General features: G+C 35.6%; 2 protein-coding genes across 3 annotated transcripts in view; one reads left to right on the forward strand and one right to left on the reverse strand.

The window, feature by feature from the left end:
- Positions 1-7433: 7433 nt before the first annotated feature.
- Positions 7434-16382, reverse strand: LOC132561624 (uncharacterized protein C20orf85-like). The gene is made up of 3 exons (XM_060226324.1): positions 16251-16382; positions 11073-11154; positions 7434-7802 (listed from the first exon to the last, which is right to left on the reverse strand). The coding sequence occupies exons 1-3, from the start codon at positions 16322-16324 to the stop codon at positions 7548-7550; spliced, it is 411 nt and encodes a 136-aa protein (XP_060082307.1). The 5' UTR covers positions 16325-16382; the 3' UTR covers positions 7434-7547.
- Positions 16383-22198: 5816 nt separating this feature from the next.
- Positions 22199-26551, forward strand: part of LOC132561606 (Wilms tumor protein 1-interacting protein homolog) — a 62407-nt gene continuing 58054 nt past the window's right edge. For both annotated transcript variants that reach the window (XM_060226304.1, XM_060226305.1), the window contains exon 1: positions 22199-23709. In XM_060226304.1, coding sequence (XP_060082287.1) covers positions 22209-23709 — 1501 coding nt within the window. In that variant the 5' untranslated portion in view covers positions 22199-22208. The remainder of the gene's footprint in view (positions 23710-26551) is intronic.

Genomic DNA, 26551 nt, shown 5'->3' on the forward strand with positions numbered 1-26551 from the left:
TTAATCTCCATGGTCTCTTCATTTTTGTATATTGCGTATATGCCACATCTGATGATGTAACTTGATCTTCAACAGGTTAAAATATACAAATTTAAAAGAAAAGCTACTATTTAGATGTTCATCACATCTTATATTGACCATGTGCATTAGGGTTATTTCATAACAAAAAATACAGTGTAATCTTCACTAAAGATTTATTTCTATTGTAATTGTCATATATACAATATAGTTCAATCTTAAATACCAACCTTCCAACCAAAGTCACTTTGTATCAACACTTGTGTATGGTTAAAACTTTGTTTACTTACTGTAGCATAATAATGTTACAACTTGTGTTTGTTTTGTTATTTAGTGTTTAGGAAATTATAGAATCTTGAAAATTGTCCTTGTTGTATGCATTCCATATCAGATTTTTATTTGAGTCTGTGTGTCGTTGAACAGGACAACTTTGAACCTTTTGTTGACGTTTACAACCAACTGTATAATCTGTAGATTTATGACACAAAAGAAGTGTAATTCAGGTAAATTGACCACTTAGTGAACAGTCAGTATAAAAAAATATCATGCCACAAAATATTTTGTACTATGTATACATGTAAGAACATTTTATTTAAATATTCATCTTTACCTAATACAACAGGTTTACATATTCCCTGACAATGTACTTAATACTGAACCATTAGCAATCTCATTATGTGTGTTCTGCTTTCATACAAAACACATAGCTTTACATATCTATTAATTAACATATCGAGTTTAGGAATATACAACTATCAGCTGAAATTTAAAATAAAGTGAAAGTAGTTGAAGTTCATATTTATTTTGACAGATTTACAACATGGTATTCATTTCCCTTCAAGTTAAGCTACTTTTATTCGTGAAACTTCCTTATCCAGGCAGTTACACCCTGTTGTGAAAATGTTTTTGTCAAATTTGTTGTGTTAGAACTCTGAACACTAGCTAACACTGGGAACATTATTGTGAAAGTATTGTTTTTGAGGTATGTACAGCATTAAAGGTTTGTTGTTATTAGATAAATAAAACAAGCACAGTATGCAGTATTATTTTACTATTGTGTACAAAAATGAATTAGTTTCAATTGATATGGATGGGAGACAATTATTTTCAATGATAACAACTTTTTAAAAAAAGTTTCCAATCATTTTTAAAGTCTTCTTGCAAGATCATTATATAATTGTATTTGTTGCAATTTTTCGCCACTTTTTACATTCTCTCTCTCTCTTATTTTTTGGTGTGTGTGTTTTGAATATAATATTTGTAATTCAATATTTTCAGGAGGGATGGTGAGGTATAGTACTCATGAAGGGTATATTTTTATGGGAAAGAGGAAGTATACTGTATAATAACAAGATATGTATTAAGTACAACGGTGATTATTGAGATGTTATTTTATGCTGTCCCTGCATGCTTCCCTGTCCGGTGTGCTTTTCTTTATTTCCACACTGTTGTACAGCTATGTCATCATAGGAATGAGATTTTATTAAAATAGTACATGTTAAACTTTCGTGTGCCGAGTTATTTTTTCTTTTGGTCAAAGGGAGACAACTGTTTAATTTCTAAGGTTTGTACTGGTGCAACGGCACATTTGAAACAGTTCTTTAATCTCGGCCGGACGGAAACAGGAAATTGTTGCGTTGTTTTTTTTTAGACTAGATTATCTGTTGTGACAGACAGGTTTTTAATATGCGAATTTAATTAAAACTGATGTTTCGCACGTGTTGGGTCCTATGTCATATGCTATTAACAAATTACCATATATGGTTTGTTTACTTTCACATTACTAGACTTGCACATATTTCACCACCAAATTGCATTGCTCTGACTGAAAGAAAAGTCTCAATGACCAACAATGGTGACTATGCATATACCAAGTACCACGAACTTGATAAGCATTTTAATTACTACTTACTGGTAACTATCGTAAAACAGGTTTGTATTGTTATGAGACATATTTCAACATCAAAGAACACACAAAATTCTGTTCAAACTCAAAGAGATCAAATTCTGAGAGTTCGGAAGTTGCCCTTTTAAAGGAAAAGATATTCGTATGTTTCAGATCACAGGGACTTGACACGAATCCAGACCAATGGTCCAAATATATGTAGTATATAATATATATATATATATATATATATGGTCCATGGGTTGGGAATTCATGCCGAGTCCCTGTGTTCCAGATAAATTTCAAGTTTTGTCGAAATTCCACCTCTGAAGATGCCGATTACACAATTTACCTAAATATGGAGGAAGAGTTTCAAAACGTTAATAATGCTTTGTTTATGAATTAATATTAAGTATTTTCACAGAGCTGGTTTTGGGCCGATCCAGTTTCACGTCTTGTAAAAGGCAATGAGCGAATTAACAGCAAGCTATCTTCTTTTTCTTTCGCTGCAAGCTGGACGCGTCTGATGCTTGTAAGTTTGACTGAAGATTCCTTGTTCAGCTTTTCCTCATTTGGGAGCGTGGCATTGTTTACATGTATTGACAAATATCTACACAATGGGTGTCGGTGAAACAGAAGACAGCATTGCGGAATCCTGGTTATGTCCTTACAAATCTGTATACTCTGATTTCGCGATAGTTTCATTGATTTGTGTTTGAATAACGATGCATTTGAGATGTTGACATTTCCTTTGTTGTTTTTTGGTACTTGTAATTAAAGAAGGATATCTCCATGCAAGCAAGAAAGAAAAGACTCTTGCACACAACCATATATTTTTAAGTTGTTAATTCCTTTTGAGATCAGGGGCGGATACAGGAATTTAAGTTAGGGGGGGGCGTTATAATTAACTTACAGGCGAGGGGTCTGGGGGCCGCCTAGCCCTGGTGGGGGGTTCAAGGGGGCGAAGCCCCCCGACGGAAAATGGTTTAAACAGGTTTAAACCTCCCAAAAAACCGTTAGGAAATGACTGGTTTTAGGGACTTGAGGAGGCGTTGTTTACGAAAAAATATCATATATAGGAAAACTAAAAAAGTAAGGAGTAAGAAAAGCTACTAATGAGCATGTCATTAGACATTATTAATAAGCGTTGTGATATAGACCTTTTTTGGTGTGCTTTTGTATTTGCACTTGTATTTGCGTCAATGTGCCTGGCTGCCTGTATGAAGTTATTAATGCTCTGTTATTTCTACTAATATATACAAATGTAATACCCTTTAAACTTCTGGATAGACGGACAAATAAGGTGAATTTCACATAATCAAACTTCGTTAACTTACGGAAAGTACTATGAACACAACAAAGAATAAGACTTCAAAATTTGAATGACAAAGAAATGTCGTTTTGGGCTATGTATTTCAAGAATTACATGTATTTTAAATTTTTAAATGCAACACACGCCAACACCTAACACTCTTTATGTGCAAAGCCGGAAAAGTGTTACCAATTTTACCTAGAATGCGGAGAAAATTCATGTCTTTTCTGGAGGTTCTCTAGGCAGTTAAAACTATTCCAAATTTTAGCCTATTTCCCAAAATTTGCAGAAGGAAAGACGACCGCTGCGCCAAAATACATGCCGGCCATTACGGGTGATCGAATTTTCGTTAAAATTTAGAAAATTGTTTTAAGAAATTTGTAGGCTTCAACAGCTGTTTTGTTGAATGCATTTTATAGTACACATGTTTCAATATATCCAAACAGTTTTTAGTTCAAAATCCTGCAAAATGAAATTGTAATCGAAGATCGTTTCTTAAGTGCGCCATAACCGGTGACACAAGGCTACTACAAAAGTGTGTATGATCATCCACCGCGGGGGCGATGGGAGGGGTTGGGGGGGGGGGGGGGGGGGGGGGGGTGTTGGCAAGCCAAGGCCTGCTTGTCTACAGTTCATGTGACAGTTAAAGAAATTATTTGGCATAAATACTTACTCTCGCCTTTTAAAAAAACATTCAATTTTCTTTTGAAACATATTCGAGACTACTGTACCGTCGTTACAGTTTCATACTATGTCAACAATGACACATTTTGCTCTAATATGGCCTTCATTTTCGAAAGAGTTCATATAATCGAGATAACTCTTCCTGTCGTTATGTGATCAACTATAATAAAGTTACTGTATACTTGAAAATTAGCCCAACTTAAGTCATCTATAGCTGTTTAGAACAGTGATAGTCATAACATACGACCAACACCATCCAGTATACTTCGTAACTCACCCTTACTCTGCCAATTTTAGGGGGGGGTGCGCCCCCCCACGCCCCCCTCTAAATCCGCCCCTGTGAGATGATGGACCTTAATGATTAAACCACGATGAAAAGTGAACCAGTTGGTTTCATTTTCTGTTTTAAGCCAATAATTATTTCTAGAATTACTGACTTCAAGTTCAATATAGAATTGGTTTGATGACTGTTTCCTTGTCGCAGTCTCTGACGATTGGATTGGTGTTCTGACGTGTTTTCTTTGATCAGCCTACTCAAGTCACATCACTCCTAATCTTACCATGGATAAGGCTATACTTATAAGTAATTGTAGCTTTGACCCAAGAAAATCAGAGCCTTCAATTAAGACCAGTTTGAAAAAAATATTTACATATCATCAGATGTCACCAAAATACATTTTGTAGCACTGTTTATCATTGTGTTCAAGGGAAAGAACTCTTTCTAGAGAATCGCTTTTGGTACATTCCACGTTATCTGTGTTGTGTTGATAATCGTGAAGATGTGCTGATCGATTCTCATTATGTTAATTAAATGTTGTTGGTAAATATGTGCCGTGTTTTCTTCCTGTTCTGTTTCATTAGACATTATTTAATTTTCATAAATGGGAAGATGTAGAAAACAGTTGCATGCTGTAAAATCAAAATTTATGTTTAAATTGCAAGAGTTGTGACAACAACATATGTGTACGACTGAACCTATGAATACTTAATCATCAGACCATTTCATACGCCATGTGTAACCCAACAACAACAAGTGAGGTTTGTCTGAAAGATTTTATTCAATAACACCGAAGTGTAACACTTTGCTGAGTAATACGCTAATAAAGACTTAAATAGAGTGCTGACAAAACAGCATAAACTTTGGTTTAACAACAATAATACTGATCACAGGCAAATCAAAGCCATTCACACAAAACACACCGAAAATGTATTCAACCACACACAAACAGCACAGAGTCGTGGTCAATTATATTCGTGTGGAAATATTTCGTTTTCCGATCAGACAATTTCAGTCGAAGACGAAGATGTTCGTGTAGTGACATATGAATTGACATCGTGGTTTAAATTCACCACGCATCATCAAAACAGTCTTCATTGTTTCTTATAGCGTATTACTAGATTCCAAAAGTAAGTTCTGTTATCGAAACCTTGCGTTTCAAGCGGCCAAAGTTAATAAGACGTTTGGTTTTTTTGTGTCTATGTGCTCTAATAATAAAACGCTTTGTGTGTCTATAATGTCACCACACCCACCGGTCTCAAAAGAGACTATATATAGAAAAAATAATACTACAACAAGCAAAAGAAAAACAAAAACGTGAATCTACGCAATATGAACGAATTTCTGAATAAAATACTACTGATAAAAGATCCCAGTACACATCAGTATAGCCAAGGGTCTAATAACATACGGTTATTCCAAGCATTATCTAAATCGGATCAATTGAGCAAAAAATATAGAAAATTGAAATAAAACAAATTTCACTGTTAGTACGAAATATAATCTCAAAATAACCTAAATAAAGATGACCAGACCTGAGTGTAATAATTATGTAACAATGTTAACGGGATCTATGTACAAAGCACCAAAATGAACTAAAGTGTTACTGTGCCTAACAATAGTTCTAAAATATCTTCACATGTGTTAACTAACTACGAGAAATCAAAACCGTGCACAGTAACTAATTCAGGGCTATGTTACCTATATAACTTGGTGAATACAATTTTGTTCCAACAGACGGAAACCAACATGTAATAGTATTGATCTAGGTTATTCATACGTGTATGTAACGTTGTTTTTTATGGTGGTAGGGGGCGGGGTGGCACAATCAGTGACAGTGTGTGTAACGTTGTTTTTTATGGTGGTAGGGGGCGGGGTGGCACAATTATTGACAGTGTATGTAACGTTGTATTTTATAATGGTAGGGGGGCGGGGTCGCACAATTGGTGACAGTGTATGTAACGTTGTTTTTTATAGTGGCAGGGGGCGGGGTCGCACAATTATTGACAGTGTATGTAACGTTGTTTTTTAAAGTGGCAGGGGGCGGGGTCGCACAATCAGTGACAGTGTATGTAACGTTGTTTTTTATGGTGGTAGGGGGCGGGGTCGCACAATCAGTGACAGTGTATGTAACGTTGTTTTTATGGTGGTAGGGTGGCGGGGTCGCACAATCAGTGACAGTGTATGTAACGTTGTTTTTATGGTGGTAGGGGGCGGGGTGGCACAATCAGTGACAGTGTATGTAACGTTGTTTTTATGGTGGTAGGGGGCGGGGTGGCACAATCAGTGACAGTGTATGTAACGTTGTTTTTATAGTGGTAGGGGGCGGGGTCGCACAATTATTGACAGTGTATGTAACGTTGTTTTTTATGGTAGTAGGGGACGGGCTGGCACAATTAGTGGTAAGTTGGTGAGTAGTGCTAACTGTTCACTGTATAAATAAATCTACGTTATACCATTCGCGTTTGAACGTTGTACCAGAGACAAGGTAGTTTAAGAAAGGTAGTGCTTACAAATCTCGACATCTGGTGAGTGAATGATGTTAGTTATTCCACTAGTGATTTAGGTTTTCAAATGTAATTTTGTATATTTCATCTGAAAATAATTCTAAGGCAAGATTACTACACAAATAATATGACTAAATTTACCACTGTTATCAATTTCATAATACTTAATTACTTACAATTACTGTAGATAACTGTACACTGCTAAATCTGCTGGTGACTGTCTCTACAACTCGTGTAAGTCGATCATGATATATGTATTATGGATAATTGATTTAATTAAAATTCTGCTATTCGAAATACACAAAGACACAATAGGTTACTGGTGAGAGTTGACAGTATTATAGCAATGGTATCATCATCCATTAGTGGCGTCTTGTTTTAACAAAGATATATCGACTATTCCCCCTACTAATTAGTACTGTCTCCAGTACATCTGTACTTGTATGTAATATAGGATTTACCACTACGTCCTATTATATATCTGATTAATAATCTAATTGTAAATAAAGGATGAAACCAATCTTGTTTCCTGTTGGAATCAATTAACAATTATCTCTATCATCGATATGTTTATAATGCATTACAATCTTCCTGTATGTCTCTCACAATGCAGAGATAGACTAGTATCATATGAATATCAAAGGCTTTAAAGAAAACAAGAAGGCATTGTCAGCACATACTGTATAAATACTCCACAGTTACCAGCTCTGTCAATTGACGAACGAGTTTGATCACTGTGATCCTCTCAGGACCTCTCCGATAGGTATCCCGAGATCGGCTACCCTTCCACCACTGGCTGACGAGAAATGTTGTAGACCCCCTCAAAGTTCATCATTAACCTTTTATGAAATTATGTATCCTACATTAGTTGATGGCCTCTGTGGGCCAGTTAAGTTGGCGGATAAGTCCTCCTTTAGGTTTAGCGTACTTTCCGTATTTCTCCAGTTTGTTAGTTGGGTTTGTAGACCTCCAGCCGATATCACGTGCCGTAGTTTTAGGGAAGGGTTTTGGTGAAGGCTCCACGTGGATGTAATCCTCGATCGGTGTCACTGGTTTCATTTGGAACATTGGCTCAGTCTTCTTATTTTTGTCCCAATCCGGAAAGTCGTCTTTCACCAACTGTTATAGAAACATGATACAGATAAGGATAGGCGTACACTTTTTATATAAAGAAATAATACAGCGTAAAGTACGGTATCGATAATCAACAAGTTGTTGGACAGTTATGGTCACTGGAAGATGTTGATGAATCACTGGGGCTCGTTATCTTGTCAATACAATGGGAGAAATGATGGCGTCGTGATACAAACATCATGCTTGTCCTGTTAACTTAAGACATCTTCACTAAATTGCTTTAATATGCTAAAATACCTGACACAAAACAATATCTACATTCATGGCATTTTTAATTAACAGAAACCATTAAAGTCTTTAGAATTTTCACCGAATTTCTTATATGACCAAGTCTTATTTTCCTTCTATTATCTATCTACTTCTTTCTTCTCTCCGAAATGATAGGGAAAACATTTTCTTTGTCTTTTGCCACCAAACAATCTTGTTTATATTTCCAGTAGCAACGTTACATATCAAGGATATATGTTAAGTCATCCTTAACCAATAACATCTTAAACAAACCTCATCCTTCTCATTCCACACATAAAACATTCCGTTCCATGGTACAAAATAAAGACACACATGAACAATCCCAGCCCGACAAACCATACCCGTAGCACGCTGTTGTCAAAGATTCAAAACCCACCAAAATCTTCAGGCAATCTTAATTCGTTCTGATAAAAGGATGTTGGGGAGTGTCGAATCGTGTATTTACAATTACATGTAAATTCCTTGATAAGTTTACTTGTGTACCACAATTAAATTCCTTATTTAGATTACTGATGTACTACAATTAAATTCCTTACTAAGATTACTGATGTACCACAATTAAATTCCTTATCTATATTACTGATGAACCACAATTATTCAGACTAAGAGTATGAACTAGTACATTAAACATCAATGACACAACTCTGACATGAGTTGTTAGTAAAGAGACACATTCTGTACCCCTACGGTAACTAAATGGCATTCGTGAGCTCCCAAAATTAACCAATGGTACACGTGACCGTTCATTGCGCGTGAAAAATACAGGTAACCTCTCGTCATCATGATATAGGTGGCATTTCATCTCAAGTTAATGACACACGTGACTTTCCATTGTAAGTTGATCGTACGCGTGACATCTCGCTAAAAATATCGATACAAGTAACCTCTGGCCTTAAGTTAAAGACACACGTGATTTTCTATCAGAGTTAATGGTGCACGTGACCTGTCAAGGCGATCGCTACTCTGAAATTACTTTTGTTAAGCGGTTGATCCATCTTTATGATTTTACATATGAAAATGTAAACCACAAGAACAATACGCCTACTAAATATCGTACACAATAGTGTATTGTATGATATAAATATGAATATATGAAAAAATCCGTGACTGAAATGAGATCGGACAGGAGACGGTATTGTGAGTACATAGGTATTTTTGGTACAGGATTCCACAGCAGTAAATCTATATGTTTTAAAACATGAGACATCTGTAGAAATAGTTTAGAATTGAAATACACGAATTACACGAGATGCTGTATATCAACTGGACTTAATCAGAATGTGTTTCTTTACCAACAATTGTTAGTGTATGATTAATGTGATACGTATCTACAATGATCATTCAATGAACGATAATAATTTAAATACAGGATTTGTATAGATGAGAATATGAAAGAAATGTGTACGATGTCCGTGACTTGTTTATTAATGGGGTTTATTTCAGAGAAGACACGATATTTTAGACTTGTAATTTATATCAATGATAATAAGTGTAAACTCTATTTGTTTATTGATATGACGCCTTGAGCCGTGTCACAATTCTCAATAGGTATAATAATTTGATATATTCTGAAATTGTATACGACATTATACCGAAAGGTATTGTTGGTTTTGTTTGTGATATTTGTAATTTTCTTTTATTCTTTATGAATGTAAGATTTAAATATAAATTTCCCCCAGCTATATTTAACAGAACAAATATCACACGGTACAAAAACAATGCCGTCATATCGAAATGATAAATATGATTTAGTTTGATTCATTATTTGGCTAAACGTCATCTCATTCTGTATTTGTATGGTAAGGTGCTATTCATTGTCTTTTGTACAATTATCTGTTAAGAAGGTGAAATGGTCACACACTAGTGTTGATGACATGATGAGGCTAGGATGAGGGAATTACATACAATGAAAGATGGTTGTAGACGATATTTATGTAAACCGTTAAAATACTGATGGTACTTATATTTAACAATATTTCATATAATGCTATCCTTTCACACCTATCTGTACTATAGTAGTCTTCATCAGCTCCGGGACATCTGTACAAACCTTCTACATCAAACACAAGCGTACAATATAAGCTCCGTCTCCCTGTAGTTCTGTCTACTAATTTGATATCATCATAAAAAAGATAATACACCTTTCTGGATTATGGTTCCGCCGTCATTGTTATTGTTGGTATTAAGAAAACGATATCCTTTCCCTTTGGTATTCTGTTGTCTGTTTGGTTGGTAGCATTAATTAAAGCAATATAATTATCTAATCATTAAAAACACATTCATTCGTTCTGAGCTCAATTAGTAAAATTCGTTAGACTTCGGTGTAATGACGGTAATGTAGGCTAAAGTTTTAAGGGCTCGCCTCGAATGATGTACTTTCCCATCACTATTGATATAAAAACAGTTTAGAATGTTACCGAATGTAATGGTCATTGCAGCCCTTTCTGATTATAAGTATAAGCCAACATGATTCTATCTTGGCTGTTGACAACTTTTTCATTGTAGCGTAATTGATGAATGAATGTTGGAAAAATCTACGCCAATTGAGCTGAGAATGCGGTGTTATCACATGTACGATCAGAACAAAGATATATTTGTACACGGGCCTGTCCCATACTTGCCTGCCAATAAATGTCTCCATCCTGTTTTGGTAGGTAGTAAAGATCATTAGGAAATGATAATAAATATGAAAAAGAACAATTCATAGGCTTGTTACTCTAAAATTATTCATTTTAGTGGGGGTTTTATTTTCGATGATTTTGTGCACTTAACATGAACTGATATTACAAATGAATTCAGCGAGTACTGTTTATCCAAAAAAATACAGTATGTGTCATTCTATTGATCTTGTCAGGTGTGATATACCTGATACATGTAAGGCATGCCATTAGTTACATAATTGTGAAATAAATTAGAATGTATGAATACTCTCCAGTGGAATTTCGACAATAAAATGTATATTGAAATGATCTATTAAGGTAGCATAGCTAAAGTGTCGTCACTCACATCCTCATATTTCGTGGTAAGGAAGCCCCAACTCCTTGGCCAGGTCTTCGACGCATCCTCCTCGTGTTGGACATGGTCCTTCCTATAAACATGCGAGCAGACATTGAAAATCACAAAGATATAATGTAACCAATAGGACCGGCATTGTACTAAATGTTCTATACAACTCCTGTACCAACATCACTTACTCATTATCATCTAAACACTCAAATCAATTATGATGTCCCTAAATCAAAGACGACATCACGCCCAATGTACAACTACCAGATATAGCACGGGTAACCACGCGGAGTTAATATGAATAATATTCGTAATCTTCGATTTTGATCTCTAACACTTTTTGTAATTGTAAATGTTGCTAGAGAGTTCTGTCTCAAAGTCAAAAGCTACTTGTGGCATCAGATAGCAGGTCTTATAGTCAGTAACCTCAACACAGGAAGAAGTAAGTCAGCAGAGTAAAGTACTATATAATTCTGGTCGAGAAAATAAAAAATGCCAATGCCTTGAATTCACATGAAAGGTAGGTATCGAACTAATGACGCGAGCATATACCAATTCAGCATGTTTGTAGAGAGGATCACAACTCAAGGTCCACATAAATTAATAAAGTGACCTAGTTGTAAAAACTGAATATATCTTTTTTGTGTATTTTTAATTCTGTAGGCTACAGATCTCATCAACAATCATCTCTAAAAAAAACCTCAAGATTCAAAGGTTTGTCCATCTCCCGGGAACATCTTTAATTGGAAATCGACAGAGTTGAACACGCTTTTGAATGTTCGATAAGCTTGGGAAGCAGAGACACTGTGAAAAATGATCATATAATGAATGTGTTCTGTAGACTGAATATGTCTTCCTTGTCTAGCAACTTCTATTTTCTTGTGTATATTTGGTCTTTCACCTATTCAAAGAAAAATGCTGACTAAACACTTTGATTAATTTGGGTATCCCTCTCTTTACACGAATGTAATGCCAATATATCAACATAATCATAATGCAAACTCAAATTCGATATAATACGATAATATATGAACAAAAGACGGATTTTTGAAAAAGTGCAAGGAGAATAAGACCAAGTGTTCCGGAAGAGTAAGTGACTGTGATGATATTGAAACTGTAACTTTTTGATTTTACAAACATTTTACTATTATGTGGACCCTTGTTTAACATGTTTATACTTATCGTTATATGTACATCGTGGTAGTGAGCTGAGCATTGTTACAGGTAAAAGTCAAGCTTCCCAAAGTCCCATGACAGGACATAAAATGAAAGCTATATCGTTTGGATCAGTTGTCGTAAAGAAGTAACACATCATATGTCACGTATCGTCTTTATTGTTTCAGTAGACGACTCTCTCTACAGGGTAAGTACAATATAGGATAGAGATGTTGATGCCACACAATGGCATGTCAGGGAGATAACACTGAATGTTTTAAAAACAATTCTTTGTTACGAGTGGAAAACGTCGATTAAAAACTGTTATCGTTTTGATATTCTGTCAATATCATAGTCATACGCTTTTTAAAAACATGCATTAGATCAGTTTCCATTTTAATAGTCCTACAGGTGTCTATTGTCAGGACCCGGTTCTTGTCTAGCCTGATCTGGGATTGTTCTAGAGTAACAAACACACATGTTAAAGCATTAACATATTTACACTTAGTATCGACCCTACACAGACAAGGTCTGAATAGGAATTGCCATATATGTTTAATCCATAGCTAGATAAGTAAGGTTAAATTACAGGAAAGTTAAACTAAATCAGGGACGTTTATCAAAACAATGGACGACTTTGATGGTAGACCACGTCAAATTAACCAAATGTCAGATTATCAAATTAAAAAAAACTCAACCACTAAATTTAATTATGTCAGTCATTATGAATTAAAACATATGTGTTTCCATCCTATTTCGAGGCTAAATTACAATTACACTTCGTATTGAGTGTCGTTACTATATCAATTCCTTAAGTTCCAGACAAACAAGGCCAGTTTAAAGAGAACATTATTTACAAACATGCCGGCTGAAATGGTGTTTGATTAATTAAATATTCGATATTTTTCACTTCGTAGATATATTCTTCCACGCTGTGTGTCATATTGATATGAGCATAAAATCCTTAAAATCTACTTAAATCATGGGTTAATTGTATCTTTATAATAATAGAAAACCGACCAATCGGCGTCCATATGAGTTCTTATTAACATACGGAAAAGAAACCTTGTTTTCATTCTTTATTTTCAAAAATAAGGGGAACTATATCTCAGGTAAGAAATCAGCTGTGGCTAGCTTCCATACTTAATCATTTATCGATTGAATGTACCCACAAATACCTACATAATAATGAACTATGGCTAGAGTAATATCATTCAATCTTATCTGACAACTGGTCTACTGAAAAAATATCAACACACTTATTTTATTAATATTGAAGCGCGTGATATTTTAATTAAGTTATCTTGGTGTGTGGCATGTGTCTATGTATATAGAAATCAATGTTTGTATTGTTCTTCGTGGTCGATAATAAACCGATGACTATGGAATTACTGACGCCGTAACTGTGTGTCGAACATGTTATCTGAGTTCTATTTAATGGTTTACACTGTGTGATGTCTTTATAGCTTAATCCTCGGCTTTTATCGTCTTCGTGTTTACATTGTCATTTTTTACGAGGGTTTAACTGTTTTATAGACTGTCGCACATTCTGGTACTTACAAATACATCAGATGTTTAAAAATGGTCGGATTTATTTCCATTTACATTTCTGTAATATATAACATGTCTATAGACCGTCCGACGTCCGTGTATTTACATTTCTGTAATATATAACATGTCTATAGACCGTCCGACGTCATGCATTTACATTTCTGTAATATATAACATGTCTATAGACCGTCCGACGTCATGCATTTACATTTCTTTAATATATAGCATGTCTATAGACCGTCCGACGTCATGCATTTACATTTCTGTAATATATAACATGTCTATAGACCGTCCGACGTCATGCATTTACATTTCTGTATATATAACATGTCTATAGACCGTCCGACGTCATGCATTTACATTTCTGTATATATAACATGTCTATAGACCGTCCGACGTCCTTGTATTTACATCTCTGTAATATATAACATGTCTATAGACCGTCCGACGTCCTTGTATTTACATTTCTGTAATATATATCATGTCTATAGACCGTCTGACGTCTTTTTTTTTTTTACATTTCTGTAATATATAACATATTTAAAGACCGCCCGACGTCCTTGTATTTACATTTCTGTATATATAACATGTCTATAGACCGTCCGACGTCCTTGTATTTACATTTCTGTAATATATATCATGTCTATAGACCGTCCGACGTCCGTGTATATACATCTCTGTAATATGTTTGTATTGTTCTTCGTGGTCGATAATAAACCGATGACTATGGAATTACTGACGCCGTAACTGTGTGTCGAACATGTTATCAGAGTTCTATTTAATGGTTTACACTGTGTGATGTCTTTATAGCTTAATCCTCGGCTTTTATCGTCTTCGTGTTTACATTGTCATTTTTTACGAGGGTTTAACTGTTTTATAGACTGTCGCACATTCTGGTACTTACAAATACATCAGATGTTTAAAAATGGTCGGATTTATTTCCATTTACATTTCTGTAATATATAACATGTCTATAGACCGTCCGACGTCCGTGTATTTACATTTCTGTAATATATAACATGTCTATAGACCGTCCGACGTCATGCATTTACATTTCTTTGATATATAACATGTCTATAGACCGTCCGACGTCATGCATTTACATTTCTGTAATATATAACATGTCTATAGACCGTCCGACGTCATGCATTTACATTTCTGTATATATAACATGTCTATAGACCGTCTGACGTCTTTTTTTTTATATTTCTGTAATATATAACATATTTAAAGACCGCCCGACGTCCTTGTATTTACATTTCTGTATATATAACATGTCTATAGACCGTCCGACGTCATGCATTTACATTTCTGTAATATATAACATGTCTATAGACCGTCCGACGTCATGCATTTACATTTCTGTATATATAACATGTCTATAGACCGTCCGACGTCATGCATTTACATTTCTGTATATATAACATGTCTATAGACCGTCCGACGTCCTTGTATTTACATCTCTGTAATATATAACATGTCTATAGACCGTCCGACGTCCTTGTATTTACATTTCTGTAATATATATCATGTCTATAGACCGTCTGACGTCTTTTTTTTTTTTACATTTCTGTAATATATAACATATTTAAAGACCGCCCGACGTCCTTGTATTTACATTTCTGTATATATAACATGTCTATAGACCGTCCGACGTCCTTGTATTTACATTTCTGTAATATATATCATGTCTATAGACCGTCCGACGTCCGTGTATTTACATCTCTGTAATATATAACATGTCTATAGACCGTCCGACGTCCGTGTATTTACATCTCTGTAATATATAACATGTCTATAGACCGTCCGACGTCCGTGTATTTACATCTCTGTAATATATAACATGTCTATAGACCGTCCGACGTCCTTGTATTTACATTTCTGTAATATATAACATGTCTATAGACCGTCCGACGTCCGTGTATTTACATTTCTGTAATATATAACATGTCTATAGACCGTCCGACGTCCTTGTATTTACATTTCTGTAATATATAACATGTCTATAGACCGTCCGACGTCCTTGTATTTACATTTCTGTAATATATAACATGTCTATAGACCGCCCGACGTCCTTGTATTTATCTATCGAAGCATTCTCAGTCAAATGATCAATGTTAAATCCAGGACGACCTGTCGAGTATCATTCCTGTGATTTAATCTGAACAATAATGTACTCAGTGTAAATGTAGATTGTTAATTGTCGTATCGTGTTGATTGGAACATTTAAAGGTAAACTGTAACGTATTTGATCTGGTGTTAGTTAACATTAGATTCGTTTGCTATCTTCATGCTTTAAATTCTCTATATACGTACTCACCAAACCTATAGCCGATTAAAGTGTGTTACAAAGGTGGCTGGATTTGAGCTAGGTAGATTAATTGAGAATACGTAAACACTCCTGTGTTGTGTATATATATACTACAGTACACAATGATAATTATATGTATTTCTTCAAACTAACGTACATACCAAATCTGATCTTGGGCCACGAAATTACAGCCGGCTGCTGCTTTGCCAACCTTGTCAGGAGGTGCCCCAGCCATGTCAGTATCTCTCACGTGCGGTCAATGTATCTCTCCTAACTCCGAGATATTTTAGAAATACAAACGTGGTGTCGTTACTTCCGTTCGTACTTAAGATTCACGGTTGGTTGGATCGTTCCTTAGTTACCGGACGCTATCTTACTAACACGTCGGCTCTGGTATTGTGTTCCCAATAAACCATGCATTTATTATATAGGCCTGCCATTCACTCTCTCCCGTCTACTCTATTTGTTTGCTTTGGTAAATGACACTTTATAGGTAGTGAGTGTTATAAATAAAGCCAATTTACATACTGCGAGCCTCCCAATGAAAAATCGATTGTCTGAACATGAAACTAGATTATATATGTACACACAAGTGACGTACATAGGTAAAGTCTCCTGTCCTAAGGATGGAACATTCACACCAACTTACTTACTTACGTGTGTTAATGACAATCCACCTCTCTCTTCAAATAATTTTCAATTTTTACTTCTTTATTTACTTATTTATCATTATTTATTATTATTATTATAAACATATCTTGTACGAAACTTTATTTGGTGTCGAAAAGACAATTGTGTCCCATAGTTTGTATTAATCAAAATAAGACATAAAAAGGACAAGTTTTAGTGAAGGGGAGAATTAGAGAAACTAAACCCAGCAGTTCCCCCGATGTGGTGGCAATTAAACATCCTATGAGTTTATGTGTGCTTTTGAACATTTCTAGAAACAGGATACCGGAAGATGTCTACGTATACAAACATTGTGATGGTTTACTGATGGTTATTATATGTTTTATAGGAAACGCCAGCTTTAATCAAGTTCTGGTGCAAAACACATTAAAAATCCAATTTATTATATTTCGTACTTTGAATGGTGTTTCAGTTTTTGAATATTTGTAATATAAATAAATGATAAGCTTCAGGAAAGAAGCAAGAAAAAATAGATTTTATATTTACAAGAAATTTTTTTAATATTCCGTGGAAAAAAGGAAATGTTATCTGAAGGGAGAATTCCCAGGATTAGAATCCTGGCGATGTCTTATGGAGCATGTTTTTATCTTTTACACTATAAATGACTTGCCATTACGATGATGTTGAACACAAACAACCGTGACTTAACAGATATAAAGAGGCTAATAGCATAGCTATAGAACACAATTAAAACTTCCTCCATCACTTAAACTAAAACCGTGTATATAACATTCTATCAATCTATCTTTATAAACAACAAAACTGTGTGCAGTTACAAAACATACACATTATGATATCAATTTCTGGTAACAATAAATCATCATGATCACGTGATCTTTAGAGACACGTCTGATTTAGCACCGTCTCATAACAAATTAAAAATTCAGACAAAGTCAACGAAAATAGAAAAACAAGGCAAAATAACAACAACAGAAACAATGATAATAACAAATTCTTAACAATTATATTATATATAAATTTCTTTATCTAAAACGATAAGATCTGATCAGGGTTATCATGTTAAACAAATATAAAAAGTTGAACATTGTTAATATTTAACACTACTTATCAACCTAACCATTCATTCCTCAGTATATCTCCTCTACTGGAGGGCCCGTACCTGCCGTGTCTCCTGACCGCAGTTCCCCATGAGGCTTCCCTCTTGCAGTGTCATGTTGGGAACCCTCGTGAACTTTGGTCATGTTGGGTGAACAGTTTATAAAACTCCTTTAGTTTATATTCGTATTCCTCCAAGTCAGCAACAGTGGTACTGTCCAACCATTTCAGACTGTCCTCACAGCCCTGTCACACAGTGTTACTGTCCAACCATTTCAGATTGTCCTCACAGCCCTGTCACACAGTGTTACTGTCCAACCATTTCAGATTGTCCTCACAGCCCTGTCACACAGTGTTACTGTCCAACCATTTCAGATTGTCCTCATAGCCCTGACACATAGTGTTACTGTCCAACCATTTCAGATTGTCTTCACAGCCCTGTCACACAGTGTTACTGTCCAACCATTTCAGATTGTCCTCACAGCCCTGTCACACAGTGTTACTGTCCAACCATTTCAGATTGTCCTCACAGCCCTGACACATAGTGTTACTGTCCAACCATTTCAGATTGTCTTCACAGCCCTGTCACACAGTGTTACTGTCCAACCATTTCAGACTGTCCTCACAGCCCTGTTACACATAGTGATACTATCCAACCATTTCAGATTGTCCTCACAGCCCTGTCACACAGTGTTACTGTCCGACCATTTCAGATTGTCCTCACAGCCCTGTCACACAGTGTTACTGTCCAACCATTTCAGACTGTCCTCACAGCCCTGTCACACAGTGTTACTGTTCAACCATTTCAGACTGTCCTCACAGACCTGTCACAGTGTTACTGTCCAACCATTTCAGATTGTCCTCACAGCCCTGTCACACAGTGTTACTGTCCAACCATTTCAGATTGTCCTCACAGCCCTGTCACACAGTGTTACTGTCCAACCATTTCAGACTGTCCTCACAGCCCTGTCACACAGTGTTACTGTCCAACCATTTCAGATTGTCCTCACAGCCCTGTCACACAGTGTTACTGTCCAACCATTTCAGACTGTCCTCACAGCCCTGTCACACAGTGTTACTGTCCAACCATTTCAGACTGTCCTCACAGCCCTGTCACACAGTGTTACTGTCCAACCATTTCAGATTGTCCTCACAGACCTGACACACAGTGTTACCATCCAACCATTTCAGATTGTCCTAACAGCCCTGTCACACAGTGTTTCTGTCCAACCATTTCAGATTGTCCTCCCAGCCCTGACACAGAGGATTTTTCTTTGGGAGAAAGTAAAAGGTTTGAAAAGTATTAGGACAACATCCTCTCCCCCAATGTATGACTTATAAACATTGGCATAACTTAGCAGTATGTGAATGTTTAGACATCTCTTAATAAATATCATTTTGTTTTATATTAACAAATCTAGATATAATTCATCATCTTTATTCAAATTTTGAAACGATATACCGTCAAGGACACCCTCATATACAGTGTAGTCCGAATTATTCTGATGTTCTATCGAGTTTTTATCATATGTATATAAAAATATGATGCTCTGCACTATGACATGTCTCGGACATGTATGATGTAGTGAACACTGTATTAGCTGTGTGTAGTAATGTTGAATCGGTCGGTATGTAATCTCTCTATGTCATGATATCTGATTGATGTAATATTGTTCGACCCCTTGTTACACACTGTTCAGTATAAAAAATCTAGAAATCATAGGAAATAGTTGTTAAGTAAAAAGACCTCAAAATTATTCGCTTTTTACATCAAACCAGAATGATAACAGGTACAATCATCCACGGGATTCCGCACGAATTCCCGACCCACGGTCCATATATATGTCACTATAATACATATGTATGGACCGTCGGATTCGTGCCAAATTCATGTGGCGCTACCAGCTGGACCTCATTAATTCCTATAATTCGTAGAATTACAGATCACATCCTTTCAAATATACCATCACCCAGCGTGCAGGAGATCCAAACATATTTTACTTATGATAAAAAAATAAACACAAGAGCACTCTCTTACTTATATCTGACACCGACAAGTGTTTATTGTTGGTTGGAATTAATGTAAGATTAAACAGGTAACTTTTTCGCGGGAACAGTTATTGTACGAAAGTATACAGGGACTCGTCTTTTAAGCAGGAAATTTTATTAACATTTCAGTAAAAAAAAATCCACCGAATCCCTTGTTGACGCTTTCTGTATAGTATGTTTACATACTATATGCCTCCTTGGGTATTTCTCGGAAAAATAGTCTGTTTTGATGTACTTTTTTATCATTCAGAATTGAATCTGTCAACTGAGAACTGTCTTCCTACGTATCAGTATTGAGGGTTGTCCCAGGGATCAGTCCTCAGACGAGATGTATTCTTTACTATATAAACGACATCCCCCACCACACATACACACACAGTGCTATACACCGACATCATTATATATATATCACCGTCACTTAACATAGGTTTGCTTCAGTTTTATGAAAAGATCCCGACAAATTGTCTGATTGGGGGGAAAAGATGGAAAGTGGAGTTCCAGTCCCATAAATGTAGTGTCCTGTCCGTATCTATGAACCATATACCAACAAACTATAAATATTACCTCCATGACAAATGTCTTCAACATAAGGCCGTGTACTTTGGTGTAACGATACAAAAGACCAGAAATCCTACATTACCAACGTACATTTATGTAAAATAGCTAACAAGTCTTTAGACTTCGTCCGGCAAAATAGCAAGATAAATTCAAAAACAGTTAAAGAACAAGCTTTTATATCTTTCTTGGGAATATGCCTGTACTGTGTATGACTCAAAAAGGCAACAATGATAAATGAGATAGATACATGGTACAGCGAAGAGAGACTTTGGTTTTGTCAGAGACGTATATATGTCTCTGCTTTTGTCAATAACAGATATCACAATAATACTTCTAGTGTTAGTTACAAAACCAAAGATCCGCCAGACTCGACTCTCTCATCTGTAGAACGCATCGTCGGAAATACGGATTCTTCCTTGCAACTATCCCATAATGGAACACACTTTCGCCTCCGGATCTCGTCACATCTGACTGTCTGAAAGGCTCTAAAACCAACCTCCTAACTTCTGCTAAATCACAAGTTTTCCTTATTGTATACTGTGCACACCATTCATATTGACACAAGCTTCACCATGTTGGTGGAGGTCGATGAACTAGTAGATGTTGAGAAGTGAAATCTTGCAGGCACTATTTAATAAGGGGAGGTAACTTTTGTGGACTTGTTGACACCATCGTTCTACAATAAGACGACATAAACATTTCCCCCTTTAACTTGAAAGTAAACTAACTAATATGTGTCATTAAAATACATATTTCATGATATCATCATGACACGACAAAAATGCAATTGATTACAAAGAACGTAGAGAATTTGCCCGTAACAAAAGAACTTTTCCTATTTTCTTACAATAATTATCTACGTTTTTATGGGCGAATCCTCTTAAATTTCTATTCTTTCGATAAGGCATATACACCTTTTCGTTCTAACTTCATTAAATAATAATTTAAAAAAAAACATACTTATATAATTGGCAGGGACGTATATGACATATACTTCCCTGTAATTGGTTAAGAAATCGGACTTAAATAAAAGAAAATAAAACAAAACAATCAAAACAAAGAAACGAAACTCCTATGTACATATTCTAGGGCGTGACATATAATCGTCAATCAAATGACAGTTTGCAATATTTTGAAGACGAACAACATCCGTGAAATATTCGTCCTTGTTCAAACTAATCCAAAGCACATGTCATCAATTATAAAATCAATTACTAAGCAGGCGCTATTATTTTGCTTTCATCAAGAATGATTTGACATTACTGTCCACATTACACGCGAGAAAACAACAATTTCTTGACAATAGATTTTCTATCTGTAAGTTTTGCCATGGTCTGCGGCTTTGATGGTCTGCGAATACTATCAACATTTTCGCTAGTGTTTTCATGCTACGACTATGTTAATCATCACACAAACTTCCGGCTATTCACAAACGTTGATAAAACATAGTCCCGTATGTTTTTTCATACAAAAATATTTTCGGGTGAAATTCTTTTTAAATAACAATTAAATTTGCTAAACCAATATTGTTTTCACGGATTCCACTCACTTAAATTAATAATGTTAAATAATTTTACTGTGATGTTGACTGGAGAAATTATCCCAAAAGCACTACTTTCTCGTGTGTATTATCGTAAATATGAATACGCCAAACCGCCATTGTACAGTGGTAGACCGTGTTATGCTTGGGAGACAGTGTTATTCGGTTTTCTTGTGATTTGATTGGATCTACATGAAAATATACCAATGTATGGATTTATGGTGAGATGGAGAACTTTTCTCACCATCTTGAAAATGGTGTTACCGGTTCAAACGCGGATTTAACGTACTTAAGAGAGGTGATAGCGAACCGGGCTTCGTCTGCCGTCGGTGACGATCTCAAAACTAAACAAAGTGTTTGTATGGATCGCAGACAGGTTATAAACAATCAGGGACATCTTCACGTGTCGGAAAACAAGACTGTCATTCGATCTGGATTACACAGCCAGGGATTAGAAAGTACACAAAAGTTACCCAGGTCATTAGATATTCCATTTGGTGCGTCTATACACAACGGCGGAATGAAAGTGAATCCTCAAAGTCAGCTACCCACTACCGTTATAGGTAACGGGGTTGTGGAGACCGAGCGGAGTATTGTGATCGGGGGTACGTCATACCCAGCGCCTTCCAAGGAACAGCTTCTCCAAAACGCAATGCATCATATTTCCGGATCTAGCCACTATGTGTTTAGACAACAGGGATCTAATTATTCCAGCCCCAGGTCAAGTATGGGTAGTGGTGGTGATTCCAAAAATTCAAGTCCCAGAACTAGTCTTATCAACCCCCCACCCCCACCCCCCTATGATCAACGTTTTATGGGGGGTAGTCCACGCTCAAGTTTAGCCAGTCCGAGGTCAAGCTTGAGCACAACTTCACTGGAGTCGAAACCTTCGAGTCCACGGACTAGCCTTGCAGGAATGTCTGGAGTGCTCTATGATAAATTTCCAAGTCCACGAACTAGTTTAACAATATCACAGGAAAGTCTACAAAATATGCAGTTGGGAATCCATCCCATGTCACTACCTAGAAGTAATATTCAGCTACTTAATGACAGTCGTTTTAATGAAGGGGCTCCCCCTGCTTATATCTATACTGATCCTCGTGCAAGAACTCCACACAACAACAGTAGTGTTCAAATTTCACACTCTCAGACAAACAACGTCAACAGCAATAACAATGTGACTAATACTAATCTACTTAATAATCAAATGAATCGGGTTGTGAGTTCTGATAAAAGCTCCCAGTCAGTCCCTCCAGCATTGCCTGCCAGAAAACCTATCAACCAACAGACTCAACCTAAACATTTAGATTTTGAGAAAACTTTAACAGCTCTTACTCAACAGTTAGAGGAAAATATACGTGTGTCAACATCCAGGAAAAATTCCTTGGATTCTCAGTCTTCTATTCCGAAGGAGCCTCCCCCACCTTATCATGGTCCCCACAATACTGAACTACCTGTGCTACCCCCAAGAAATCCCCGTTACACTAGTCCCAAGCCTTCTCCCCAGCCCCAGGTCTTTGGTCAGCCATCATCTTTGGGGTCCCTGCCTTCATCACCAGCCCACATGGTGCGGACACCACCCTCAGCAGCTGTTAAACCACAAGCCCAGTTGCAATATCAGGTACCCCAGTCACCAAGAGGACTTACAGAAGCTGAGAAAAAAGTGGCAGCACTGACACAGCAGTTAGAAGATGAGATGGAAAAAACCCCACAAGGGGAATATTTTGGTAAGTATTAAAATGCAAGTTTTGTCTGAAAGGTCATCAGTAATTTCTGAACTTAATCACAATTATATGCCTTAAGTATGTACAGCATCCCCACAACATCTTATATCATTCCTTAATTTTTGGTGCTTATATCATTGCAATTATACTTTCTGCGTTGCAGCAAAATTTGCCCGGCAATTCTTTACAATATCTTTAACAGGTATTGTTGTTGTTGTCAATTGGATCATCATATGTTTGCCATGTGCATGTGTATACATTTACAGGTTCTCCCATGACATTACAACAGCCTTTGCATCATAAAAATTGGGAAAATATTGTTAGATTTAGCTTTATTTTCGGAAAATAACACATTTTGACGAGAAGATACCTTTTCTTGCTGTAAACCATGGGATAAATCACTTGTCTGGTCATCTATCAGATGAAGGTTACTGCCTAAAAAGATGCAAATACTAGAAATTATCATAAATTAAGATAAAATGTTATGTTTTGCAGTTGTGCTTACTGCTTTAAACACTACATGTTGGTGATATACAGGAAAAAGTTGAGCTTGAGAAATTTGTTTGATATAAATGCGTATTGACTCATTGTAAATGGCAGATTTCGTACTTGTTTAACATGAAACCTAGAACAATTAATGCCATATCCATCTAATTTGCTGTTACAGGAATAAAGTTTAGGTTATCAAGTCTTCCAGTTTGAAAATTTATTTTAAGGTTTCCTAAGGTAACCAAACCAAAATTCTGTCTGATGGCCTCAAATAAAAGACCAAAATTTGGAAGTTGACCATTAACATTTTAACAAACACTGTGAATAGTGTACCATATACATCCTAGTTAATAGGAAGATACCTATTCAAGAAATTTTATTGAAATGAACTCAGATACGATCAATATTTCTAAAGCCAAATTCATAGCCCTACGTCTTGCAGAGATATTCTAAAATATTTTAAAAACCAGTTGTTATGGATAAAGACATATAGATGATGTAAAAACACTAGGAAGTAAAAGCAATGGCTAATATCTACTTATTATTATCACCATCTGTGTTGATTCAGTATAAGAGGATTCTGGGAGTGTGTAACAAAAAGGTGCTTCCATAGTGTGTCTGTTCCATATTTACACTAGTCATTCAAACTGAGAAAAGTTGAGAACAGCTGTATAGGACACACCACCTGGAGTTCTTGTTAGATCTGTATAATGTACAGAGTTGTTGCCCTTTATTCATTCTTGCAGTTTCACTAAATTTGGTTAAATGCAATACTTTTTGCCGAGTTGTTTTCACACATTTTTTAATATAAGACGAGGCCTAGTCTTATTGTCAAATAATGTAAATACCAGTGGTTCATTCTAAAAATTCACATAGTAACCTTATTTAGTAACCTTATTCAGAACCAACATTGGTAAATAAACCCAGAATAATACATTAATCTGAATGTGTACATGTATTAACATTTTCATCAATTGCTTATGAAAAATTAGGATGTTTTATTTACAGAAAGTGTTTTTTAAGGCTTCAAATCTTTGATTTTGAACTGATGGTAAATTGAACACAGAGCTGTTTTTAAAAACTTGTGATTTGTAACTTTCATTTTTCATTATAGTTGTACAGATAACACCTCCTGGTGACATTTGCCACCTATAGATTGTAATCACCAGTTGTTTACTGTACTAGATGACCTTAGATATCTTGTATTGTACATTGTGTTGACCTTTTAGGGTGCAATGGTTCCTATGCTGGTCCTTTGTGTGTCACAGAAATGACATGAGGATATATTGTTGTAAATCCCCAAACACAATCCATTTATTTTAGGTTACATGTTGAAAAATAATTACTTTAAGTCATACAAGCTTTAGGATTCTGTGGAATTTGGATTATGCTTGTTTGTTAACTAAAAAAAGTTTGCCCTTTAATGAGGTTACCAAACATGTTTTGTAATTCTGTATTTGTGATATATTTAGTAGTGGAATTCAAAGGTAACATTAATTGGTATGCATATATTCATACATTTGTATTAATCGATTCAGTCTGTGCAACTTTATACATATCAAACAGGCTCTCTTGAAAAAAGGCTGTTATCTAAGGTTACAGATTTTAAATATATATATCTAAACCCAGAATTTTGTTTAAATGGACACAGATCTTGATTTCAAGCTATCAAAATTCATAACGAAACCTTTCATTATTGATGTATAAATTATAATTAAAACTTGGTTTTGAGAGTGGAACAAATGCATCAGTATTTAAACTCAATTTAGTATCTATGTATCAAATAAATAATTGAATATTTGATATTGAAAAAAATCAGAAGTAATTTAGAATATTCCCTACAGCAAAAATATCAGTGAAAATATATAAATTGATGTCATTCATTCAGTATGGCCTAAAATTCTAAACAATGTGTAGTAATTCACTATACAGTGGCACTGCTTACAACTGTTTTGTTGTCAATGAGTGTAAGAATTTAGTTTTGTTTGGGTTTGGGGTTTTTTTGTATCTATTCTACTATTCTGTCAATAGGATTCCAGTGTTGATAGCACAGGTTTTCTTTGACATTCCTGGCACATGCTGTTCTGGTCCATTTGTATGCCAGGAATGCGAGAGATGTGGAATCTGCCAACAGCTTGCTATTGATTTCTGTGTAACAGCAGTGATGTACTGTACTAGAACTCTATAGTAAGATTTATGTAGTATATATTACATCTTCAGAAAAAAACAAACAAACAAATGTAGAGAGAAGAGTTTGCTTCCGGCAAAGTCGATTTTGGAGGGGTATGATAAAATGATAGCAGAATTAAAGTTAGCAATAATTTGATTGCTAGTATCTGTCATTAACTTTGTGATG

This window comes from Ylistrum balloti, unplaced genomic scaffold, assembly GCF_031769215.1.
Source record: "Ylistrum balloti isolate Yb309-2 unplaced genomic scaffold, AGI_CSIRO_Ybal_v1 Utg371242, whole genome shotgun sequence".
Lineage (NCBI taxonomy): Eukaryota > Metazoa > Mollusca > Bivalvia > Pectinida > Pectinidae > Ylistrum > Ylistrum balloti.